The 23081-nt window shown below is 44.2% G+C and overlaps 1 protein-coding gene across 2 annotated transcripts in view; it reads left to right on the plus strand.

Moving 5' to 3' along the window:
* The window catches only part of LOC124776212 (toll-like receptor 2), a 183499-nt gene extending 168996 nt beyond the window's left edge, over nt 1–14503 (plus strand). Inside the window, exons 6-7 of one of the 2 annotated variants that reach the window (XR_007015605.1) lie at nt 12392–12713; nt 12754–14503. Coding sequence is in view for 1 of the 2 variants with exons in the window: in XM_047251063.1 (XP_047107019.1) it covers nt 12392–12646 (255 nt within the window). In the remaining variant the exon portion in view is untranslated. Of the gene's footprint in view, nt 1–12391 lie in introns of both variants that reach the window. The other variant, XM_047251063.1, reaches the window with a different exon arrangement.
* The last annotated feature ends 8578 nt before the right edge of the window (nt 14504–23081 follow it).

The raw sequence follows: 23081 nt of genomic DNA on the forward strand, positions 1-23081 counted from the left end.
TGTGAAGGAATAGCAACTTTTCACCGCATGCAATTAGAGAGGAAAATCGAATTACTCAGAGTAAGATAGAAATATGAGAGGGGGCTTCTGCCACCTCTCATAGCCCCTACGCCATTTTAGATTGTAACTGGTGAGCAGTTGGCTCACTTAGGAGCAAGGTAGTGAGTCAATCGCCCAAGAACAATCTTGCAAACTGACTCCACATGCCGCACTGTATAAAAAAAAATCACTGCAACTGAAAAATGCAGCTTATAGAGGGAGGATTATTTATGATGTAGCCAACTTCACCTTCTTAATATGGAACTCTAACACTCACATCACACATCCATACCCAGGGAGCCCCTTCCAAACACTGATTCACACAGACATTCACACTCTAAATATGGCCCGGGCACGTGAGCCAAATATGGAGCAGTTTATTCTTTACAATCAGAGTTGGAGTGCTCTGCAATTAAATGCCCAAGATGTTACAACAATTTCAATCATTAAAATAACCTGAACTCAATCACACATGTTACTGTTAGGTTAACAATTTCTTTGTGAGCTTTCATAATCTAATTGCAACCCCTGATTCATTCCGTCTCCCTGCAGCAAGAATAACCTTTACAAAATGTACACACAACAATAAATACAGAATACAAAAAAACATGGTGTGGAGAACAATACAGTAATTTGTGCGCCCTACTCTATTACTTATATAATAATTACAATGCAAAACACAGACACATACAAGGTATAACATGCATTACAAAAACAACACTAGAGAAAGAAATTTAAGAAAAAAAACAAGGTTCATGGGGTGTCAAGTTGTGCTTGCACATTGCACAATGTTCACGACTGTGCTGAGAATGAGGCACTAAATCACATTGTTAGAAATATTCGAAGCACTTCACAAATTCGTTAGTTTCTCTGAGCGGGTTGGTATGTTGAGTCATATGCATTGATGCACATGGTCCCATGTCTTGAGCATCGGAGGGGGGCTTTTGGGATGGGGCCACAGTACTGACATCACATAGGGCTAAACGTCGGCTGTTGTTGCTATGTTGTTGCAACAGCAATAGGGTGTGCTGGAGCATCTGCAGTACTCTGTTGAGATTGCAACAAGACCCACGCATATGATCACGGCAGTACGGTAGGAAGACATAGTGATAGTCTCTCCTCATGTCGATTAATTGTCTCTGAGGTCTACTAGTTGGGATACATCAGTAGTCCAGGTCTCTTCTATCCCTGGACAGTACTTTACGTTTCCCAATATTGCAGTTCGGCGAGGGATGATGGCACGTGGAGTGACTCCACAAGTGTGTGAGGTCATCCAGACAGGATCGAACTAGGAGTGACGATTGCTACAACTGCTCTCTAAATGAGAGGAGGAGTTAGAAATAAGACAATTCATTTGTTAGAGTTTGTGGCACGATATTGCTTTGTGTATGCAGATCGGCCAATGCTAGTGAGTTGTAAAACCTCAAGTAGGTGATTATATAGCGTCCCTTTCTGTCCTGAGGCACATGAGGCGCAGGTTCTGGCACCTTATGTGATCTTCGTGTACTCACGACAACGTGGTCTACCGCAGGGAATCCCTCCAAACGGCTGCCGCGTACGGAGAGCTAGCTGGTTGTTGCGTGCTGGTCACGTGTCAGTGTCAACGGCCAGCCACATTTTCGCTTGTGGCCCGGCGAGGGCTGTCTGCCGCCTAATCCCTCAGGTATACGGCCCGGTGACTGTCAGCTTGTAGGACCGGACGCTGCCGCACCCTTCTCGTCAGGTGGCGCGCTGACGCTCCCCTTCTTGCAGATAGCCGATGACCTCTTGTTTTTTGCTCTGGCCGGCCTCTGCATTGCCACGATTCCCGTCATCTGCACAGTTCTGACAAAAATCTTATGCCTAACTTTTTCCCATGACCTTCTATGCTATAATAAATTTACATGACGATACATTGATGGTCTGTCATTTCAGACACTCTTATTTTAATTTTACAGTTATCAATCTATGGCTATCATTATAACAAAATCTTGGTATATCTAATCCAGACATGAAAATAATCTCTCTTGATATTTGTGTAGAGACCGATCTCACTACTGTACATGGTGTGTGACGCTATATTGGATGAACAACTAAATGTGCGGGCCCGCACTAATATTACTATTCATTATATAGAGCGGCAGTAGACATGCTCAAGAATTAACTACCATTTGCCAACGATCTACATTCTATGTCTTTTGAATAAATTATGTTATTATGCAGGTCGAAGTTTTACTGTGCTATAAAGAACATGCAACTATTCTACTTTCGCTCGCCCGTCGTCCCTCCATCTCGGGTCTGTGGTTTGATGACCTGAAAAATAGCATCCCAACAGGCGCGCGCCAAACACTTTTGGTAGAAAACCCCCACAATATTAAGGATCTAGTTACTGTTAAATCCTAAAGTTTAACTTATCCTAGTGTATGGTACTCTCTCTGTCTCTCTCTCTCTTTTTTACCTTATACAACACTCTTATATAATTCCTGTTACGCTGACATGTCTCGCTGCTCGCCGCTATTGACGACAGTGATGTGCGCGCTGTACGACACGGCCTCAGAGTTCTCACTACGCCTCACTGAAACTCCGGAGACTGGATTAGCCATGGTTATACAAGACAATAAATTTATAGTTGCAACTTCTTTTTCTATGTGAAGCGGTTTTCGCGATCAAAGCACACCTTTCCAGAGGCAATGTAATATGACCAAGCCAGGATTGTTTCCTGTTGAGGATTCCGTCGCCCACCACACACCAGCTACACAGTATGTCACGAATCTCCAAGTATAATTCCTTGGTTTTTCATCTGTGACAGTCACGAGCAGCACGCTAAATCCCCAACCAGCACATTGGCATGGTAGGCTTTATGCCCGCATTTCTACCGTCTAGGCCCTAGGGCACCATTGGAGTCAAACGCTCACAGGTTCACCCCGACTTGCAAGACAACGATGCTGGCGCATCCCTGTAAAAACTATACTGCCCATATTCATCCTCGAAATCACGCAATATACCACAATCTTGCAGTGCACTGATGCGTGCCTGCAAGCATTGGTATGAACGTCTCATGAACTGGTTGTGGCCGCTATAGAGTGTATCACGACTTCTCAGAACGCTTCTAAAAGTACGTTCTTGTATGCGCCCGTTTGTGCGACATCTCCTCACTCATCATCATCCCTCAACATGGACACCAGACAGGAAAGGTCAATAACATTGCTCATGGAATGGTAGTACCTCCTACTCCATCGACATTGTAAGTCACGAACATAAACCAAAAACGGATAGCAGCACTAAATTCTAATGCGAGACAACACAGCGTGTTAATACTTTAGCAATCTTAATCTATTAATGCGACTATTATTGTTCCCCTAAGAAAGGTTCACATATTCGCCTAATCTACTATGTACACCACTTACACTGCTACTATTCCACGAACTCCTTTATGTGAGAGATGTGGTGGAGTCCTATGGACTTATTTCCTTTCAGCGTCTCCAATTCATAAGCATTGTGGTGAGCTGCTCTCCTTATACGGTACGGGTCGTTGTAAACAGAATAGAATTTTTGGCATTTCATTTTTTGTTTGTTCGAGAGTCGGAAAGACTTCACGAGCAGCCTTTGTCCAATTTGGAAGTGTCGTAGACGAGCTCCCCTGTCGGCACGTCTCTTCCTGACCTCTGCTGCAGCCCGTATCCTCTTGAGAGCCAAATCCACTATGGCTCGGTGCTGCGTTCGCGCCCTTGGTGGGAAGTTTACGACCTCGGTTATTAAGTCCTTAGAAATCCGGTTTTTCAGTACTGTAATGGGTGCCAATTTTGTTATCCCATGGGGTGCCTCATTGATCACCTCCTGGAAGTCTTTAAGGAAAACGTCCCATGTCGTGTGCTGTTTGTTACAGTACACCCGGCACAAGTTTCCGAGTTCCTTAATAACCCATTCTGCAGCATTCGAGCTCGGATGGTGTGAAGATATAAAAATGGGATCAATTTTACATCGACGCAACGTCTCCTTCCATGTTTTTGACTTAAACTGTGGCCCGTTATCAGAAATAATTGTACTCACATGACCAACCTGTGGTAGGAAATCCCGGATTAGGGCTCGTGATACAGTTCGTCCTGTCGCCCTCTTCAGTGCCGTAAAGGTAACATATTTGGACGTTAGTTCAACAAACACTAATACGTAAGTATTAGTGTTTGTTGAACTAACTTGACAAAGGCCCCATCAAATCAGTTGCTGCTAATTGTCTTAATTTGGTCGGTACGATTGGGTATAATGGTGCCTGCACACTCACAGTGGTGTGCTTAGCCTTTTGGCAGTCTTTACACACCGACAGTACCCTCCGAATTCGGCGCTCCATGTTTCGAAAGTAACACATGGTCCTTAGCTTGGGATTGCACTTGCGTGGTCCGAAGTGTCCATAGCTGAAGTGAGTGTGCCATATAACCTTGTTTATTAAGTGTTCAGGGATGCATACCCCCCATTCAGTGTCATTGGCATAATTTCGGTGGAAAATTATGCCTTTCCGCAAGAGGTAGAACTGCCTGACGGTGGCGTGTCTTCTGTCTATCCATTTCTGTTCCAATAACACTAGGGCAGGGTCCTTGTCTTGCTCCTTCTTAATGTCCTTCATACTCCAGGTAATAAAATTTTCAAAGGCTACTTTCTGCATATAGAAAAGGCAGTAGTGATTTTCCTCGAGATCTTCGTCCATGTTGTGCTCAAATCCGATCGGTGATCGTGATAAGGCGTCTGCAATAATGTTCTGACTGCTGGGGACATATTCTATCGAAAAATTGTACTGCTGCAGATATGATGCCCACCTAAAGAGCCGCCTGTGATTAAGCTTTGCAGTCATCAGGAACTTGAGTGCCTTGTGGTCTGTGTAGACCCTCGTCTTGCAACCAAACAGAAAGTATCTGATTTTTTCAAACGCCCATACAATAGCCAGCGCCTCTAACTCGGTTACCGAGTAATTCCTCTCACTCTTGGCTAGTACTCTGCTACCAAACGCAATTGTCTTCCACACCCTGTTTCCTTCATGTACATATTCTTGGAACACCATGACACCCAGACCTGAATATGAACCGTCCGTTACTATGCAAAGCTCTTCTGCTAAATTAGGGTGTGAGAGGATGGGTGCTTGTAATAATGCGAATTTTAATGCTTTCCATTCGGATTCGGCCACCTCATCCCATTCCCAGGGAATCTTCTTTCCTGTAAGTTTATGCAACCTAGGACTGCTCTGAGTGTAAAGCGGTTGTAAAAATTTATGATCCCTAAGAACCCCCTTAACTGCTTCTTTGTTGTAGGAATGGGAAACTTTTCAATCGCTTCGATCTTTTCGGGATTTGGCGCAATGCCCTCACCCGTGATGATATGTCCTAGAAATTTGACAGAGGACGTCCCAAAATTCGATTTTTCGATATTGATAGTCACTCCGTATTCCTTGAATGTCGCAAGGAGTTCACCGAGGACCGAATTGTGCTCTCCCCAAGATTTCTCCGCGATCAGCAAATCGTCCACATAGCTGGTGACATGACGTTTCAAATTATCGCTTAGTATGCCGTCCAGCCCCCGAATGAATGCGGCAGACGAAATTTTCAAACCAAATGGTAGGCGACGAAACCGGTAACATCTTCCAAATGCTAAAAAGGCTGTGTACTTTCTGCAATTTGGGTGGAGCTCGATCTGCCAGAAACTCGATTTTAGATCAACTGATGAGAAGATTGATATTCCATGGAAGTTTTGTAAGAGTTCCTCTAATCGTTCCGGTCTGTCTGTTTCGGGTTCAATTATGGTATTAATTTGTCGCGAGTCCAAGACTAAACGAATACTACCATCTGCCTTCTCGACTACTCTTAACGGGTTATTATAGGCTGAAGCCGTAGGTTCTATTATTCCTTCACTCAGCATTCGCGTAATTTCAGCTGCTACTTTCTGTCGATATGCCAAGAGGATTGGGTAGGGTGGCACACGAAACTGGTTGTGCGGACGTACACGGAATTCATATTGGAAGTTCTTTATTGATCCTGTCTTGGGAATGAAAACCTCCGCATGTTCTACTAGTAATTTATGAAGTTCTTTGGGGTGGTCGCACCTTATATTCTTTATTGCTTCCACTTTTTCTCCTATTTTCTCCTTTATTTCTCCCATTATACTTCATTCTCATCCGTGTCCTCTCCCCTACCCGCAACGTCGACCTGTTCTTCCTTTCTGTCTTTCAGACACGCATAGTTTATCCGTACACAGACGGTAGTTGAGCTGGGATCAGCTGGTCGTCGAACTGAATGTGGACGGGATTCCTTTTCCTCAAAACCACTTCACCTCGTCCTAGATCAACTACCGCTTCATACTCATTTAGGAAGTCCGTTCCTATTATCATGTCGATCGCCAGATTTGGCACGATCCAGAAGTTAGACTCTATTTTGTGTCCTTGGCAGGAGAACTCCAGTCTTGTTTGTTGGGTGACCTCCTCCGTACATTTACCCGCTAATGCCCCTTTTATTTTGCTTTTCTTAACCGATAGGACAGGCCAGTCCACCTCCTGAGAGCACTTCTTGTATGCTGCCTCAGATATTGCTGTGTAGCTTCCACGATCTATTATCGCATTCATACTCTTTTCAGCTATTGCTACTGTGATAAGAGGCTGCCGATCCTGTCGAGGAGTTGTTTTATGTTCTTCGAGCAGGATTTCTGATAAATCTTCGTAATTTATCATCCGTAGTTGGCCAGGTCCGAGATTACGTGCGAAATTCCGGCGGCCTGTGTTCGCACTAGTCTGGCGTCAAGCCCTTGTTAAGCTCCCCCCCCCCCCTCCCCCTGACGTGCATTAGGATTTGCGGGTCTAGGTTCAATCTCCTGGCTCCACTGTTGTCCTTGGTTTCGCTCTCTCCAATTACGGTCGCTTTGCCGTTCATTATTCCTCCTATCCCAGATTCCTTGTCTAGACTGATCCTGTTCCCTGACGTTCTGGTTTCCGTTTCTCTGCTTTCCATAACCTTGAATAGCGTAACCTTGACTTCCGTAACCCTGGTTTCCTAACTGACCAGTGCGATTATGCGATCTGTTGTCGTCTTCCCTTCCTGGCCCGTGGTATTTGTTACTTTGCTCCTTCTTCCTGCCCTTTGCGTCTTGTTTATCAAAGACTACTTCGAGTTCGCGCAATAGACTCTTGAATGCTTCCATGTCAGATCCACACTTCCAGACAAGTGTCTGTTGGTACCTAACTGGCAATTTGGAAAAGCACAATTTAATGATTTCTCCGTTGCTACATCGACTATCCAAAAATTGATTCTTCTTGAGTAAATCATCAAGAAATTTGGTTGCGCTCCTATGCCCGGACACTTCCAGTTCAGGACAAAATATTATTTCCTCTTTAATCCTGTCTTGCGTTTCCTTTGACCAGTAGGTCCGCAGGAATGCACCAACAAATTCCTGATAAGTCCGACACGTCGCTGCCACACCCCGCATCTTTTCCGCGGCTTGGCCTTCGATGTGTCCACACATGAATTCTAATTTTGCCTGGGTTGGCCATGATGCCGGTAATGAATTTGTAAACTGCATCACCCAGCTCTTCGGATGCATCGACCCTCCATTTTCTTTGAACTTCTGGAATTTTAGTATCGACAGGAAGTGATTGTGATCAAAATCCTGTCTGATCCTCGCACTGGTGTTGTCACTCGTTGCCGATACTTGCACGTCTGCTGAGTGTCCTGTTCTATCTTGCTGATAACTGTGATGTGCTACCTCTGTATCACAGTGGAATTGGCACTCAGAATTCACTCTCCTAAGTGGGCTACAATTATTGGAGCTATTACTCGCTGTTTCTGCGTGTGCATTGTTAGTTCCGCACTCGGTCATTGGGCTAGAGCACGGCGGGCTTTTCCTCGGAGACACAATTCTGTGTACTCCATCATTGGTATCTGAACGCGCAGTGCTCGTGTGCCCGTTTTGCTCTAGTTTTGCTATCCGGCTCTCTACTTCTTCCATTCGTTTCGTGGTTTTCGCAACCGCGATATTACCTTGAGTTTTTAAGAACGCTAGGGATTTTGAGTGGGATTGTGTTGTACGTCGCAAGCGCCCTGCGAGTTTAGAAGTTGCTTCCGCGACTTTCATTGCCCCTATTGCTGCCGTTTTGGCCAGGCCTGCTACTTTTTGTGCAGTCATTGACATTTGTTTTACTTCTCCACATTCTTTCTTTATTGTTAGTAATTCCCCTCGAATTTCTCCTACATGCGAAATTATTGCCTGAGTGTCCTTCTTACGCTGTTCGTCAGCTTCTTCCTTCTCCTTCTTACGCTGTTCGTCAGCTTCTTCTTTCATTGATCGTAGGAAGCTCAGTATTGGGTTTATGTCATCTTTTTGATCCTCTTCAAACATGGGCGATGTAACTCTGGACACCTGGGCGCTAGAGCTCTGACGTGACCGAGTTGGCCTCTGTCTGCTCTCGTTCGTTTGACTATAAACTTCTGCTACCGTCTCGACCTGCGTGACTGTCTCTGTTTCATCCTCTAGCTCACTATCATAATCACGGCCGCGACGTTGCTCTAAGATCGCGTCCAAATCACCTTCCTCATCAATGAACCTGCCGCCCTGTCCTGCTAAAATTGTGCCCATCTCATCTCCGAACCTATCCTCGGCAATAATCTGCCCCTTCTCCATTATGCTATCTACTTTTGTTTTAGCTTCACTCGCTAATAGTCGTGCCTTACTTCTCGTAATCATTCATGAAAAACAAATTTATCTAAAATACACAATAAAATAATCTACTCCCTGTATTTTTCCACATAGACATAAAATTTGAACAACGCCATTCCAATGCTGTAACTATATGCACGATTTGTTGTGGTACAGAAACTGCACACAAACCCGACAAAGTGTGATATGATATGGACTCCACATCAAAGAAATACAAAAAACAATGAACAAAAAAACATATACGCTGAAAACAAAAACTATAATCATGCGCCGCTACTTAAAAACTAAACGTGAAACTATCGGAAAAAACTTGGGTATTAATCAATAAAAAAAAGTAGAGAAAAAAATTTGAATGTTCCTACTAAGAATACTCTTTGCTTATCAGTGATTCACAGGAAAGATCCTGGCAGGGTCGCCATTTTATGCGAGGTGCTGGGGCTAACACTGTAGTTAACACTAAATTCTTCTAGAATTTACATACATAAATGATGCTCTAAGCCCCCCCCCACCCCGCCCCCCATTCTAACTCCGACATTTGCTGTTGCTCATGGATTAAAAAGAAATGCGAACTGACTGTAATCGACCCTGCAAGTGGAGTAGAAAAGAGTTTGGCACCTGCAATAATTTAATTTGATAAATAAGTTAAATAAAGGAAAGTTTCATTAACGTAGTGAGAAATGATAGGGTTGCTCTACTGATTAACATAATGAAAGCTCTGTCCAAAATAACAATTTGATTTATTATGACTAAACTCAAAATAATAAACAAAACACATGAAACATTTACAATACATCAAATTGGCTCAAATTGGATACTCAAATAAATGCTGTGAAGGTGAAGTTGTCCCTAAACTAGATTGTGACATTTATGACGAAGTGGTATGTGGAGCGAATTCCTTGCAACTCAAATCTTAAGAGAAACACACAGCCAATCCAACATTAATTGCTGCTACAGTAGTGAGAACTCAGACAATGAACACCCAAGACAGAACAAAGTTGGAAAAGACGAACAGGCGCGCTCTGCTGAGCTCTGATTATCACCTAGAAAAATTCCCTGCTTTGCCGGTGCTGCGAATGTACATTACCAAGCTGTCTTCTTAACTGCAAGGACACGATCTGGCGTACCGGAGGCGATGGCTGGTTGCTTCGACGTCCCATTGTGGTGATGATAATGTCGCGAGTATAGCTCGAAACAAATTATCCTGGTCTGGTTGTTCCAGACTAAAGACTTCCTAGCAACACAAATGCGCCTCTGAGGGAGACGAAGAAGGCTTGCCACACAATCACTGACGGTACAGTGATTGATTTTAACAAGCGAAGTCACACAGTAACTCCGACACAGTCAACTTTAGCCAAAACTGCTCAAGACAGACAACATAGGCTGCTTGTACACAGAACGCTCAATTGGCAACTGTACTCGGAAAGTTACGTTGAAGTCGAAACTTCAGCAACTTTGTCGAACAGTTACAATTAAATAAGAATATATTAGACAGCCAACGGAAAGCAGGCTGTCCAGAGCAGCGAGAGCTCAGTCTTGTAACCTACCCCAACCGAAAGGCGACTCTCTCAAGAGCACCCATACAAGCTGAACACAGAACATTCCCGCCCCCACAACAGTGGCCGTGGTTAAACATTCCAATCAGCAACTCGAAAACCGGCGGAAAATTGCCGAAGCACTACCATTCCACCAATGGAGATTCTTGGCGCCAATTTCTTCGCCGATTTTGCTACGTCACAGAGATATGCCCTGAGCAAACCAATCACAGTTACGATTTTGCAGAAAACGCGGGAATTTGCCCGCGAAGACTGCCTGGGAACACAAGTCATTCCCACGCCTCGCTGGTAGCCCACCAGAAACGGTTTTCGTTAAGTTCTACGGAGTAACGGAACCTCTAGCCCAGCCGCTCCTTCAGGCCCCTGCGCGCGTGTCTCCGCCGCTATTATGACAATGTCGGCGTGTGGAAAGCATTCACTCGACTCCCTCACACCCGTCGGCTTAACCCTTTCAAGCTCAGCGGAACTCGCCTGTCACCGGACCACCCGGGTGACGAGAGACACTGCGTGGAAAGTCCGCGTGTGAAGGGATAGCAGCTTTTCACCGCATGCAATTAGAGAGGAAAATCGAATTACTCAGAGTAAGATAGAAATATGAGAGGGGGCTTCTGCCACCTCTCACTGTCTCCAAGTCGACAGTTAATAAATTGCAGTTTGCTGTTTTCCAGCGAGCAGTGATACCTAAAGCTGTTTACTGTTCAGCTTGAAAACTAGAACGAGTTGCCGTTCCATAGATTCGTTACATTACGTTTATGGAATAATGAACCACAGTAACTCGTATCCATATGAATACAAGTACAAGACACTTTTGTCTCTTTGCGGCAACAAAACCGTACATATCAGTAATGTACTAGTTGATGTGTCTAGCTGACGTATCAGTGTAATAGTTGCATTTTTTGCTTTTCCTCGTGACAAAGTCGTGATTTTGGAAATTGGAAATTTGTTGTAAGTTCGATGGGACCGAACTACTGAGGTCATCGGTCCCTAGGCTTACACACTACTTAATCTAACTTAATCTAACATACACTAAGGACAACACACATAAACACCTCATGATTTTGTCTCATCAGAAGATTTCCCTGTGATTTTCAGATTTTTCTGCTTGACATTCCAAATTCCCTGAACCAGTTTTTGTTCTATGTGAGAGCAGGTTCTACTTTACTACATTCTATGGACGCAAATGAAATTTTTCGAGTTGAAACGTTATTTATTACTGATTATTCCTAGTTCAGTTAGGATTTACAGTATTAGCAAAACTTTCGTAAGTTACAAGGCATTGCTGCCGCTGCAAATTCTTTCGTTGTCGTCGTCTGTCACCCTTCCTTGCCGTCCCATGCCATCCTGCGATAACTTCAAATAAACGAGAAATTTGCTCAGGAACACACTTCTAACTGTTCTCATTGAAATTTAATGTCAATAGATTTTGACTGCAAGGACGACACGCTCTTCTCACTACGGCGACTGTTGATTTGAAGTATGACGCAGTGAGAAAGCGCGGAAAGTACTACTGTCAACGGAAACTAGCAAAAACGAACTTAAACATGTATATTGAATACTTATCTATAACACAGTCTGGTACAAACAAGGAATTTACATTTGTTTTTGTGCGAAGGACAAATTTACAGCTACATCAGAAATTCTTACTCCATCGCACTCATAATCATGAAATGGTGAGCGAACATGATAACGAAGATCCCCTATGTCGAAGAGCACGCAGGAGGTAGCCACGATCGCTAACCAATGTTACAGAAGTTCAATGCTCTCTTTCATCTTTTATTGTACAAGTCTATAATCGAAAGTTTTGGAAGCAGAATCTAAGAGTAAATTGTAACAAAATGATAACTTACCTTAGGTCTCTTAGAATTTCCTGAGCCGTTCAGAGTTATCTAAGATTACTCAAAATTTTCTTCCCTTTAGACTTCCCCAATTTCCTGGTTTTCCAGACAAATCGCCACACTGTGCAGTGATGCTAAGGAGCTAATCAGGAAACTATCCAAAGCATATCTTCTTCCTAAGCAGGTCGCTCGAAGCTGCCGCCAGCATGTGTCCCAATGCCTTGACTGATTTTGTAGACTTACTGACCAGAGCAGAGTGATCTGTAACAACGTGAGCCACGCGCACGCCGGCTGTTGCAGTGGTGCCTGTGGGAGATGGATTTGGCGAACCACCGTACACTGGACCCGTCGCAGCGCGAGTTCATCATCCTGCTGGAGCTGGAGCCGCTGGAACGTTCGGCGCTGCCGCGGCACCTGCGCTTCCTCATGGACACCCGCACTTACGTGGAGTGGCACCAGGCGGGCGACGTCCAGTACGAGGAGCAGGCGTTCCGCAGACTGAAGAGGGCGCTGGGGGCCAGCTGCTTCACCTGCTCTGACGTCGGCCGCTGCTGACAGCACCTCACTGCCAGAGCCATCTGGACGGTAGCGGTTGTGGTCGCAATCGAACTTGCAGTCAGATCACAGCCGCAGACAGACAGTATTCAGCACCCATATAAAAAAAAAAAAATGATATTTCCACAAGCACATTCCACCCAGAACCTATCCCTTCCTTCTCGATTTATCTGCCGATGAACAAAGCCTTTGTGCCACGTACTTCCTCTCCCATCAACGTAACTACTGAAAATCCATTACCTTTGTATCCTTTGATGTCGAGAAAGCCAACGACCGTGTATAGTATTCTGATCTCACTTTCAGCTCCAAATATTTCCACTTCCAGTTTCGTATATCTGCCTTATTAGATTACATCTGTTATGGCCAACAACTATTCTTCCTTCTGTCCCTTCACCTCATGCCTAAGGACTCCATTCTCTTCCTACTCCTACAACTCGTGCATACTACGCATATATAGGGTGAATCAGAACTTCGCCGTTACTGTTCGTGGATATCTCATGAGTATTTTGGTAGAAGGAGCCCAAGGTCTCTGACGGATCGTTAAAGTTATTGAATTTCGTTCAGTTTCTTGCCCAAATAGCTTTGTATCTAAAATAGTGCACAACAGTGCAATGTCGAAGATATACTCTGTGTATCTTAGTTGTATTCGTTCACGGTACCTGATTCTGACAACCGTGATGTCCTTTTTAACTCGTTGTCCTCGACCTTCTTTCAGTACTGCTCGGTTCCGTCTAATTGTTTATTTTCCAACAGCGTTAACAGTGATAAACAGCAGTACTGTGGACAGGTTTGCTGTGAAGCATTAGCCTATGTGCACCTCGTGTATAGGTTCACTGAATGCAATGGAAGAGCGACACAACGACGCAGTGGTGGGGTGTTCCCACAGCGACGGCATACCACATCACAGTACTTTTTCATCTCTCTGAGGATTGATGCATAACTCTTGTATGTTGCAGTTGTGTTTATTGCATATTACAGGCTTCGCTGTGAAGGTATTTTCACGGAAACAGGGGTGACTGCCGTAACAAACTGAATAAATCACAATTACCTTAATACAGTGTAAAGAGTTATATCCATTCTACCGATCGACTGTTGCCATAATTCCCCTCTCAGTAACATACTAAATCTTCTCAGAGTAACCGTTAACCCTGAAGTGACCTGAACCACCAACCACTGATCACGTAAAGAAGACCCACAAAAGAGTAAAACCAGTTACTGGATGAACATTGGAATTGAACTCTTCCACCATACTCTACACGCATACAACTCTAATCCATCCCATCGTTTCTTTTGCCAGTGTAGCATAATTTTCTGCAGATTCGAAATTCTACAGATACCTCCATATCACTGACCACCAAGTGCTCCACCTTCTCTTCCAGATTAGTTTACCTTCTCCAACGTCTGTTCTTAACCAACTTACCAAGTTTACTTTTTCCCCACACTGAACACTTCTGAATACTCCACACCTCCGATAAACTTAATAAATGTCCAGTTCCCAACATCTTCACCAACGCAACTTTCCAACCTGTCACCAACACAAACCAGGCATCCTCTCTCCGTAATGTGTTAAGCAACTTATGTATACCTTTGTCTGTCCATCCTACCAACTCCTGACCATTTCTCCTCTTCCACATCATGACTTCTGTCACCTGTTTTCCGTCTGACTTCAAAACCTCCCACCTAAGATCGGATCGTAAATCTCCTAACTTGGCTGCTGAGACACACTCGAAATATTCCTTTTGATACCACTAATCGCTATTGTCTTCATCTTCTGTAACCGACAAAACTATGTCAGACATTATTGTAAACCACCATAAATCATGACATTAAAATTAAATCATATAACTTGTAATCGCATTTGTATTTACCGTTTTTAAAATATGTGTGTTATATACTATTATTGGGTTCCCATTTATAAAATATCATGGGAGAATGACATGTATTTTGTACCTCTGCCAGCCAACTCACCCTGTGTAACGTGACGAGGATGGGAGAACAACAAAGGAAGAAAAATGCGAACCCTTAAATGTTTTCCTTTTACAATCGTGTCGCATTTAGCGCTCGCGCCTTTGAACCTCAGTTAACGCATTTACTCCCCTCTCACCCTGTTTTATATGTACCCTTATTTCTGGCGTTCGCCCCCGGTAGATGAGTGGTCAGCGCGACAGAATGTCAATCCTAAGGGCCCGGGTTCGATTCCTGGCTAGATCGGACATTTTCTCCGCTTAGGGACTGGGTGTTGTGTTGTCCTAATCATCATCATCTAATCCCCATCGAAGCGCAAGTCGCCGAAGTGACGTCAAATCGAAAGACTTGAACATGGCGAACGGTCTACCCGACGGGAGGCCCTAGTCACACGACATTTACTTATTTCTGGCATGATCTCATGGTTAGAATTTAAGAGTTTAGCTGTCCGTCACCGAAGAGTCATCACAGATGGTGCACAGGCTTGGACTGGGTCGGGAAATCGGCCGTGCTACTTTTAAAGGAAAAATACCAGATTTTGCCTTAAGTTTTTTAAGGTAATCGTGGAATTCGTGAATTTGGACGTCGGAAGGGTAATGAATCTCCAGATGCGACTCGTACGTTTTAACCAATGCGACTCGTGGCTCGGTTCCGGGCTTGTAACTCAGACGAAAGGGCTGCAGTTTCTTTATTTTCATAGCCTTGTACGTTTGCATCTGAAAAACGACCAGTTCAAATACTGCACATGCACTATGTTTACTACAGATGTTCGAGTAGGCAACCAGCTTCTGCATTCGTCTGGAAGCAATCGTGTCATTATGCACACTGTTTACTGTTCCATGATCGACCAAACCTCCCAAATACAGCAATCAGTTTTGAAAGTACAAGCGTTCCGAGTACATATAGTGTACTCAACTTACTCTCACTAGCCATAACAGCGCTGAAAATCTTCAATGGTGACTTTTTCAGAACCAATGGTTCAAATGGCTCTGAGCAGTATGAGACTTAACATCTAAGGTCATCATTCCCCTAGAACTTAGAACTACTTAAACCTAAGGACATTACACACATCCATGCCCGAGGCAGGATTCGAACCTGCGACCGTAGCGGTCGCGCGGTTCCAGACTGAAGCGCCTAGAACCGCTCGGCCATACCTGCCGGCTTTCAGAACCATGTCTACTATTTATGTCTAGTCTTTGTCCAGTCCACTGAAAATGCTTTTGCGACTGTCATCCTGTGCTGCAAATATTTCAACCCATGTTCTGAATCGGCTGTATGGCAACTTCTCAAGAGGTATGTGGAATGAAGTACGATCACTGTGATTAGCTATGCCTCTCTGATTCTCTAGAGGTGACCATGTACCACCACAACATGTTCCTGAAATTTGTTATCTGAAATTGCCTAAGTTAAATTTAATTACAGAAATCTAGGCTCGCGACTAAACTGACATTATCCAATACACCACAAATTAATCTAGAAAAATGCTCAAAAAGTTTTGGAGTATCCTCATGTCTGTATACTTTTTTCTTATGAAACCCACTTTCACGTTGCACCTGTGATCATTGGAAACCAGTACTTTCAGCCACCTCTGTCACGGAGATAAAAGTAAACCTGAATTTACCGTGTGGTTCGTTGGAACGAGCTACGTCTCCAGCCGTGAACGGGACAATGCGACTTGTTACACCATGCTGTCTCTCGACATTCCTCTAATGCTCATTTCAATCTTAGATCCTCAGCGCTTTGTTTCTGAAGTAAGAAGATTCGGTCACCGAATTTGCAGACGCCACAATGACGTCATTCGAACATTCAGCTGCCATCATCAGCTGCGAAAGATCGAAATTCTGCCTCGCAATAATCGTCGACAGTCAACAACACAAGCTCATGAGTGTTAGTTACAAATTATGGTTCATATGCACTTTGACGAAATTGCAACGGTAGTGCGCGCTTTCTTCCGCTGTCAACTGCGAGGATTGTTTATAGCCACACAGTACGAAGGCATCTCCACACGATACTTTGTACTCCAGGCACCCATAACATAGAACACTCAAAAGCCCCACTACCTTGCGCGAAGAACATGAGTAACAGAATAAGTGTAATGTAACCCGAATCAGTGGTGTCAACTTCCCTTCAGTGACGAGAGGATGTTTTGTTAGACCCCTGATGATCGTTGTAAAAAAAGTGCAGAGATCGCCAGGTGAATGGGCACACCTCAGGCAAGCAGTCCCACGATTTCAGCAGGGTTGGGAATCATTATATATTTTGGCCTGCCATTATGTACCAACTTTCTGACGCCTGTCATCACTCTTGAGGACAGTGCTGTATCGGGATACAATCCTCCAATCCACAGCATTGTCCACCGCTACAGAAAACATTTCTGAGATAGTTTTTTTGTGGTTACTGTTTTTTTTTTAAATTTCAATAAAGTTATTTACTTAGTATTATAATGCCTCAGATCGAAGCTGCAGTATCAGAATGATCGCCCATGTTGTTGGATTTTCTAAAATACACGTACATAGTGTTATTTCTGTGAATATGCGCTTACGGAAAATTGTTAGAACAGGTATGTGATGTAGAGTGTTAAGGAGCTTTATGGTGCCACTTGACTAAAGTTAGGTACAATGTATCAGGATATATCCAGTAGCATCGAGGAATTGTTAATTTGGCACTGGGGGAAGAGGTAAGAGTGAGTGAGTAAGTCTGTGCGCTTGTTAGGAGTGGATTGACAAGGGCGGGGGGGGGGGGGGGGGGGGGGCAGGTGACCGTAGATAGGTTGCAGTAGTTAGGCAGAACCGAAGACACTGCATAGGACATACTGTCATGGAGAGCTCCTTGAGCGCTATCGAATCGTCTTGAGATGTCTACGATACAGTAACTAAATTAGCCGTCGGAAGTGGCACAAGGGTAATGAGATTGAATAATTAATTTACAACCAATTAAGTACAGAGACACAAATACACGCTACAGCAATTGATAAGATGAGCACATTCTAGTAAGAACACAGCTTCATATTTATCGAGTCACCTTGTCTTGAGATAATGGCTCTGAGCACTACGGGACTTCTTCTAAGGTCATCAGTCCCCTAGAACTTAGAACTACTTAAACCTAACTAACCTAAGGACATCACACACATCCATGCCCGAGGCAGGATTCGAACCTGCGACCGTAGCGGTCGCGCGGTTCCAGACTGAAGCGCCTAGAACCGCTCGGCCACCAGCAGCCGGCTTTCTTGAGATAATTACACATTTATGGAACATAATGACGAATATTTAATTACAGGCACCATAGAAAAGGTAAGGAAGAATCTTTTCAGTATATCTACTGTCAGTTTTACACAAGTTTCTTTTACAGTTCAAAAAAATCACGTTGAATGAGAACACGTAGAATTTACATCATTTGGTGTGGTAAAATTATGTTGTTGACACCATTTTTATAAGCACATCTAAACTAAACTCCGTCCGGACAGGTCTCGGAAGAGCCAACGGTACTGGCGACCGACCGCCGTGTCATCCTCAGCCTATAGACGTCACTGGATACAGCCATGTAGGGGCATGTGGTCGGCACACTACTCTCCCAGTCGTTGTCAGTTTTCACGACCGGAACCGCTGCTTCTCATTCAAGTAGCTCCTCGATTTGCCTCACAAGGGCTGAGTGCACCCCGCTCGCCAACAGCGCTCGGCAGACCAAACTGTCACCCATCATGGTGCTAGCCATGCCCGACAGCGCTTAACTTCGGTGGTCTGACAGAAACCGGTGTTGCCACTGCGGTAAGGCCGTTGGCTTATTAACACATCAATGTGCTTATTTTCGTGTATTTTGATATACTATTAGTTCTATAGCTTAAGTTATGTAAAATAAACTGCTCACTGGTGCAGTTAAAAGAACAGATGCCCTCCATAAGAGTTTGTACGAATCAGATAGAACAGAACAGTGTAACGAGTGTTGGTTAGAGGATCTTTGCGAGTCTGAGTGCCGATGAAGTGCACCTGTTAGCTTCACGTTGTGTAATCTGATTATGTATTTTAATGTTCTAAAACAAAAGTCAAGCTGTATTACTTCTGTAACAGGTGTATTTCCAGGCAGTACTCACGGTTACGAACTAATCAACTACTTCTTCGTAAAAATGCCTATCTTAATATAGCGCATGCGTCGATCGATGCGGGAAAACATCAACAAAAATGGTTCAAATGTCTCTGAGCACTATGGGAGTTAACATCTGAGGTCATCAGTCCCCTAGAACTTAGAACTACTTAAACCTAACTAACCTAAGGACATCAAGCACACCCATGCCCGAGGCAGGATTCGAACCCGCGACCGTAGCGGTCTCGCGGTTCCAGACTGTAGCGCCTAGAACCGCTCGGCCACCCCGGCCGGCCAGATCTTAATCCAACTATACGCATTAGTACTGGGAAACTGGTAATTTTAAAGGAGCATTGCAAAATAAAGCGTTTATTTACATTTTCATGTCCAGTTGACATGGACTTTGACAGTAAACGAACGTAAAGTGAGTTCATTTAATTGTCCCGTACACATTCACAACTGAGTGAAACGAAGTGCGAGAAAAATCAGCATGGGGTGTACTGTGTGCACGGACGGAACGGGGACAATGTTGGAGGGGATGTTAATCAGGCAAATACGAGACTCGCTCCGTTAATGGAAAATATGAGACACGAAAGCGAACACTGATATTTTAGCAATTAAAACTCCAGAGCATGTACGAAACAAACTAAGGGAGTTGAAGCTCCGCTAATTAAAGCATCCGCAGTTAATAACAGGATGGACTATTCTGGGACAAAGTAGTTCTGAAAGAACAAATCGTACACTCACATGAGCTGAAACCAAGATTCTAAATCTTCTCATAATTTGTCATCAAAAGGAGGAAAGGTGAAAGTGCTGTTGAAGCTATCAGTTACTTCGCAGTCCATAACTCATAGCTAGCCACACTTGCCAGCGTGCTGGCTGGAACAGTTTTGGACGGCAGCGACCCCTGTGGTCTTCCATCGCTCATCTACTACATTTGACATGAATCTGCTCTGTGAACCACACCAAATTTTTTCTGAGAACATTAGCATTGAATTAACTCCCAGCTTTTATCTGACCATACATTGCAATGAAATTATTCATCATAATTTCTATAATTTCCCGATTTAATTACACAGATATCTTCATTGCACATTCAGCGTACCACAAAGCTAACACGACCGCCGTCCTTGCGTCGCCAAAGGTACCTGTCTTTACTACAGCGGCCAAGATGCCACCTTGCACGCGTTTTTTCGCAATCGACACCGACCAATCCTCTGTCACGCTTTTCTGCGCGACAATACAGGCCTATCAGATCCCGAGAAGAGCTCATAGGAATACATCTTCTTTGGAGCCCTTTTGCCGAGAGAAAGCTAACAGGAACTTCTAGAAACTTCTCCCGAGGAATCGGGCGGACCAATGAAACGCCTCGCCTGTAAATTTCGCTATTGTGTTACGAAACCTAACGGTACCTCCCTGCGTTCCCTCAGCAGGGCAGAGCAGACACAAGAAAAACTCAGCTAAACGTACATACTCATGCACTACAGTGAACCGACACACAACTGGGATTTGCTGATCCGAAGGGACACTAAAAAATTAAAAATAAAACGCAGGTTAAGCGGACACTTCCTTTGGGTATCGATATTACTCCACAGCAATGAACACAGGTGAAAAACATAATATGATACCAAGTTAAATTAATCGATCGTAGAATCAATTTAAAGAGGTACGAAAACAACGTTCATCTTACACAGCGAATGAAAGAATGATCCTTACGAAACTAAGAAGTGCGTTAAACAGCGGACGTTGATCGTCTTAGGCGTCTCCTTTTTTCTCCAGAAGACGTTGTGTCATCGAAAGAATTTATGAAGAGGACACAGCGTTTCTTTCGCTGGCTTGTCACAAAATTTCATATGTTCCCGTGCCGTTTTTTCCAAGTTTTACAAAATATTTTGCCAAGTGTCAGTGCCCTACTCTCTGTGAAAGCACAGAAAGTGAATGACTAGTGTCTGGGTTTCACGTAATGGTTCTGGTGTACGTCCGTCACGGAGGACTGGAAAGCCCTCAGACTTTGGGTGAACTCCGTACTGTCTTCCTAGTCGTGCACTCAAAACGACCTCTGATACCTCCACACTCCAACACCTCTAACGACTGCACCAACATCAACATTTAGCCACCATATCTTGATCCCTAAATTTTCGAACTTCTGACTTAGTTTAACTGATATGGTAAACTTTCGATCTGTATATCGGCGTATTTCTGTTGATCACGTAATTCTGTTCACACGTAATGTACTCTGTAGTACTTTTTTTGTGTAACCTGCCGAACATAACTTTAACAGTCCGTCTTCTACGTTAGCATCCACAACACTATTTTTACACACATCTCTCTTTTCCTGGACTGGATACACTTTCTGTAGTGTTGGCAGAAAAGCCAACACTGTTTTTCTAGAGGAGGCCGAAATGCACGCGTTTAATTACACGCTGACTGGCGTGAGGTCTGGAACAGGACAATATCTTGAGAATTGCAAATAAAGTACGTAGTTGATATAATACTTAACTTTAATCCACAATTGTAGAACATCTCTCGTTACGGCACATGCTTCATAATATTAACTGAATACGGCGCCATGCTAGGTCGTAGCAAATGTAGCTGAAGGCTATGCTAACTATCGTCTCGGCAAATGAGAGCGTATCGGTCAGTGAACCATTGCTATGAACGTCGGCTGTACAACTGGGGCGAGTGCCATTACGTCTCTCTAGACCTGCCGTGTGGTGGCGCTCGGTCTGCTATCACTGACAGTGGCGACACGCGGGTCCGACGTATACTAATGGACCGCGGCCGATTTAAAGGCTACCACCTAGCAAGTGTGGTGTCTGGCGGTGACACCACACTTTCATTAGTGAAGACGTAGTGATGACAGTGCACTGTGACCACCTCCATTGAGTTGAAAGTAAAACACCATTTAGATCACTTGTTTTGTACCCAGTTTCGCCCTCTTTTAAGGTCATCCTCATTGTCATTAATTACCAATTACCGCGAGGCGCACTTCGTCAACTGGCTGGATTTTAGTTCTAACCATTAACTTTTTGTGTTAAGTCAGCTGCTGAGATTATCGAAATTATTGTAAAAAGTCATGTTGTCTGCGGAACTATTTTCGAAACTGTTGTATATATTGGCGTCTCCGAGAGGATTTCAAAAAGTAAGTTACGAGGGTAATCACAAAAGTAAGGTCTCCAATTTTTTTATAAGCACATAGACCTGTTTATTTGTGCAATGGTTTACATCAGTTTACAGCTTGAACATTTAGCAATTTTTCGAAACAATCACCATTTCTGTCGATGCATTTCTGTAGGAGCTGTTGCAGTTTTTGTACGCCCATGTCACACTAGCTCGCCGCCATGTTATTCAGAAAATTATTAACCTCTTCTTTCACCTCGTCGTCGGAGCTGAATCGCTGGGACCACAATTAACGCTGACAGGTACTGTGAGACTCTGAAAAAACTCAAACGGGCAATTCGCAACCGGAGAAGAGGAATGTTGAGCAAGGGCGTACACATTCTCCTGACAACGCTCGCCCACACATAACTCGGCAAACCGTTGCTGTTCTGCAACAGTTTCAGTGGAACATAATCACCCACTCACCCTATAGTCCTGACTTGGCGCCCAGTGACCATCACCTGTTCCCTAGGTTAAAAGAACATTTGGCCGGAAATCGATTCATGATATATTTAAAAAAAATAGGGTGATTTATTCAAGAGAATGAGTTTCACAAATTGAGCAGGAAAATAATGCTTTGGTCTACATTTGTCCCTTATACAAGCAGTTATTCGGCTTGGCATTGATTGTTAGATGTCCTCCTGAGATATAACGTGCAAAATTATGTCCAATTGAGCAGTTAGATCGTCAAAATCCCGAGCTGGTTGCAGGGCCCTGCCCAACTGCAGAAGGATCCGCGACCTCGCTGGTCAAGATGGGGCTAAGAAAGGCGAAGAAAAGCAGCAGAAACTCTCACCGTGTGCCGGCGGGCATTATCTTGCTAAAATGTAAGCTCAGGATGGCTTGCCATATAGGGCAACTAAACGGGGCGTAGAATATCGTCGACGTACCGCTGTGCTGTGGATGACAACCAAAGGGGTCCTGCTATTCAAAGCAACGGCACCACAGACCATCACCAGGCCGTATGGCGAGCGGTAAGCAGGTTGGTATCCCACTGCTGTCCGGGGCGGCACTCATCACTGATTTCTACTCCACTCAATGAGATACCAGGGCGAAGACGACGAGAGTGTCTATTGTTTATTGTCTTCGTGCTTGCCAAACCCTGTCCTGGGCAGCAAGGTCATCGGATCTCTCCCCAACTGAGAGCGTTTGGAGCATTATGGGCAGGGCTCTGCAGCCAGCTCGGGATTTTGACGATCTAACGTATCAGTTGTACAGAGGCAGGATTCGAACC

The sequence above is a fragment of the Schistocerca piceifrons genome, chromosome 2 (genome assembly GCF_021461385.2).
Source record: "Schistocerca piceifrons isolate TAMUIC-IGC-003096 chromosome 2, iqSchPice1.1, whole genome shotgun sequence".
Classification (NCBI taxonomy): Eukaryota; Metazoa; Arthropoda; class Insecta; order Orthoptera; family Acrididae; genus Schistocerca; species Schistocerca piceifrons.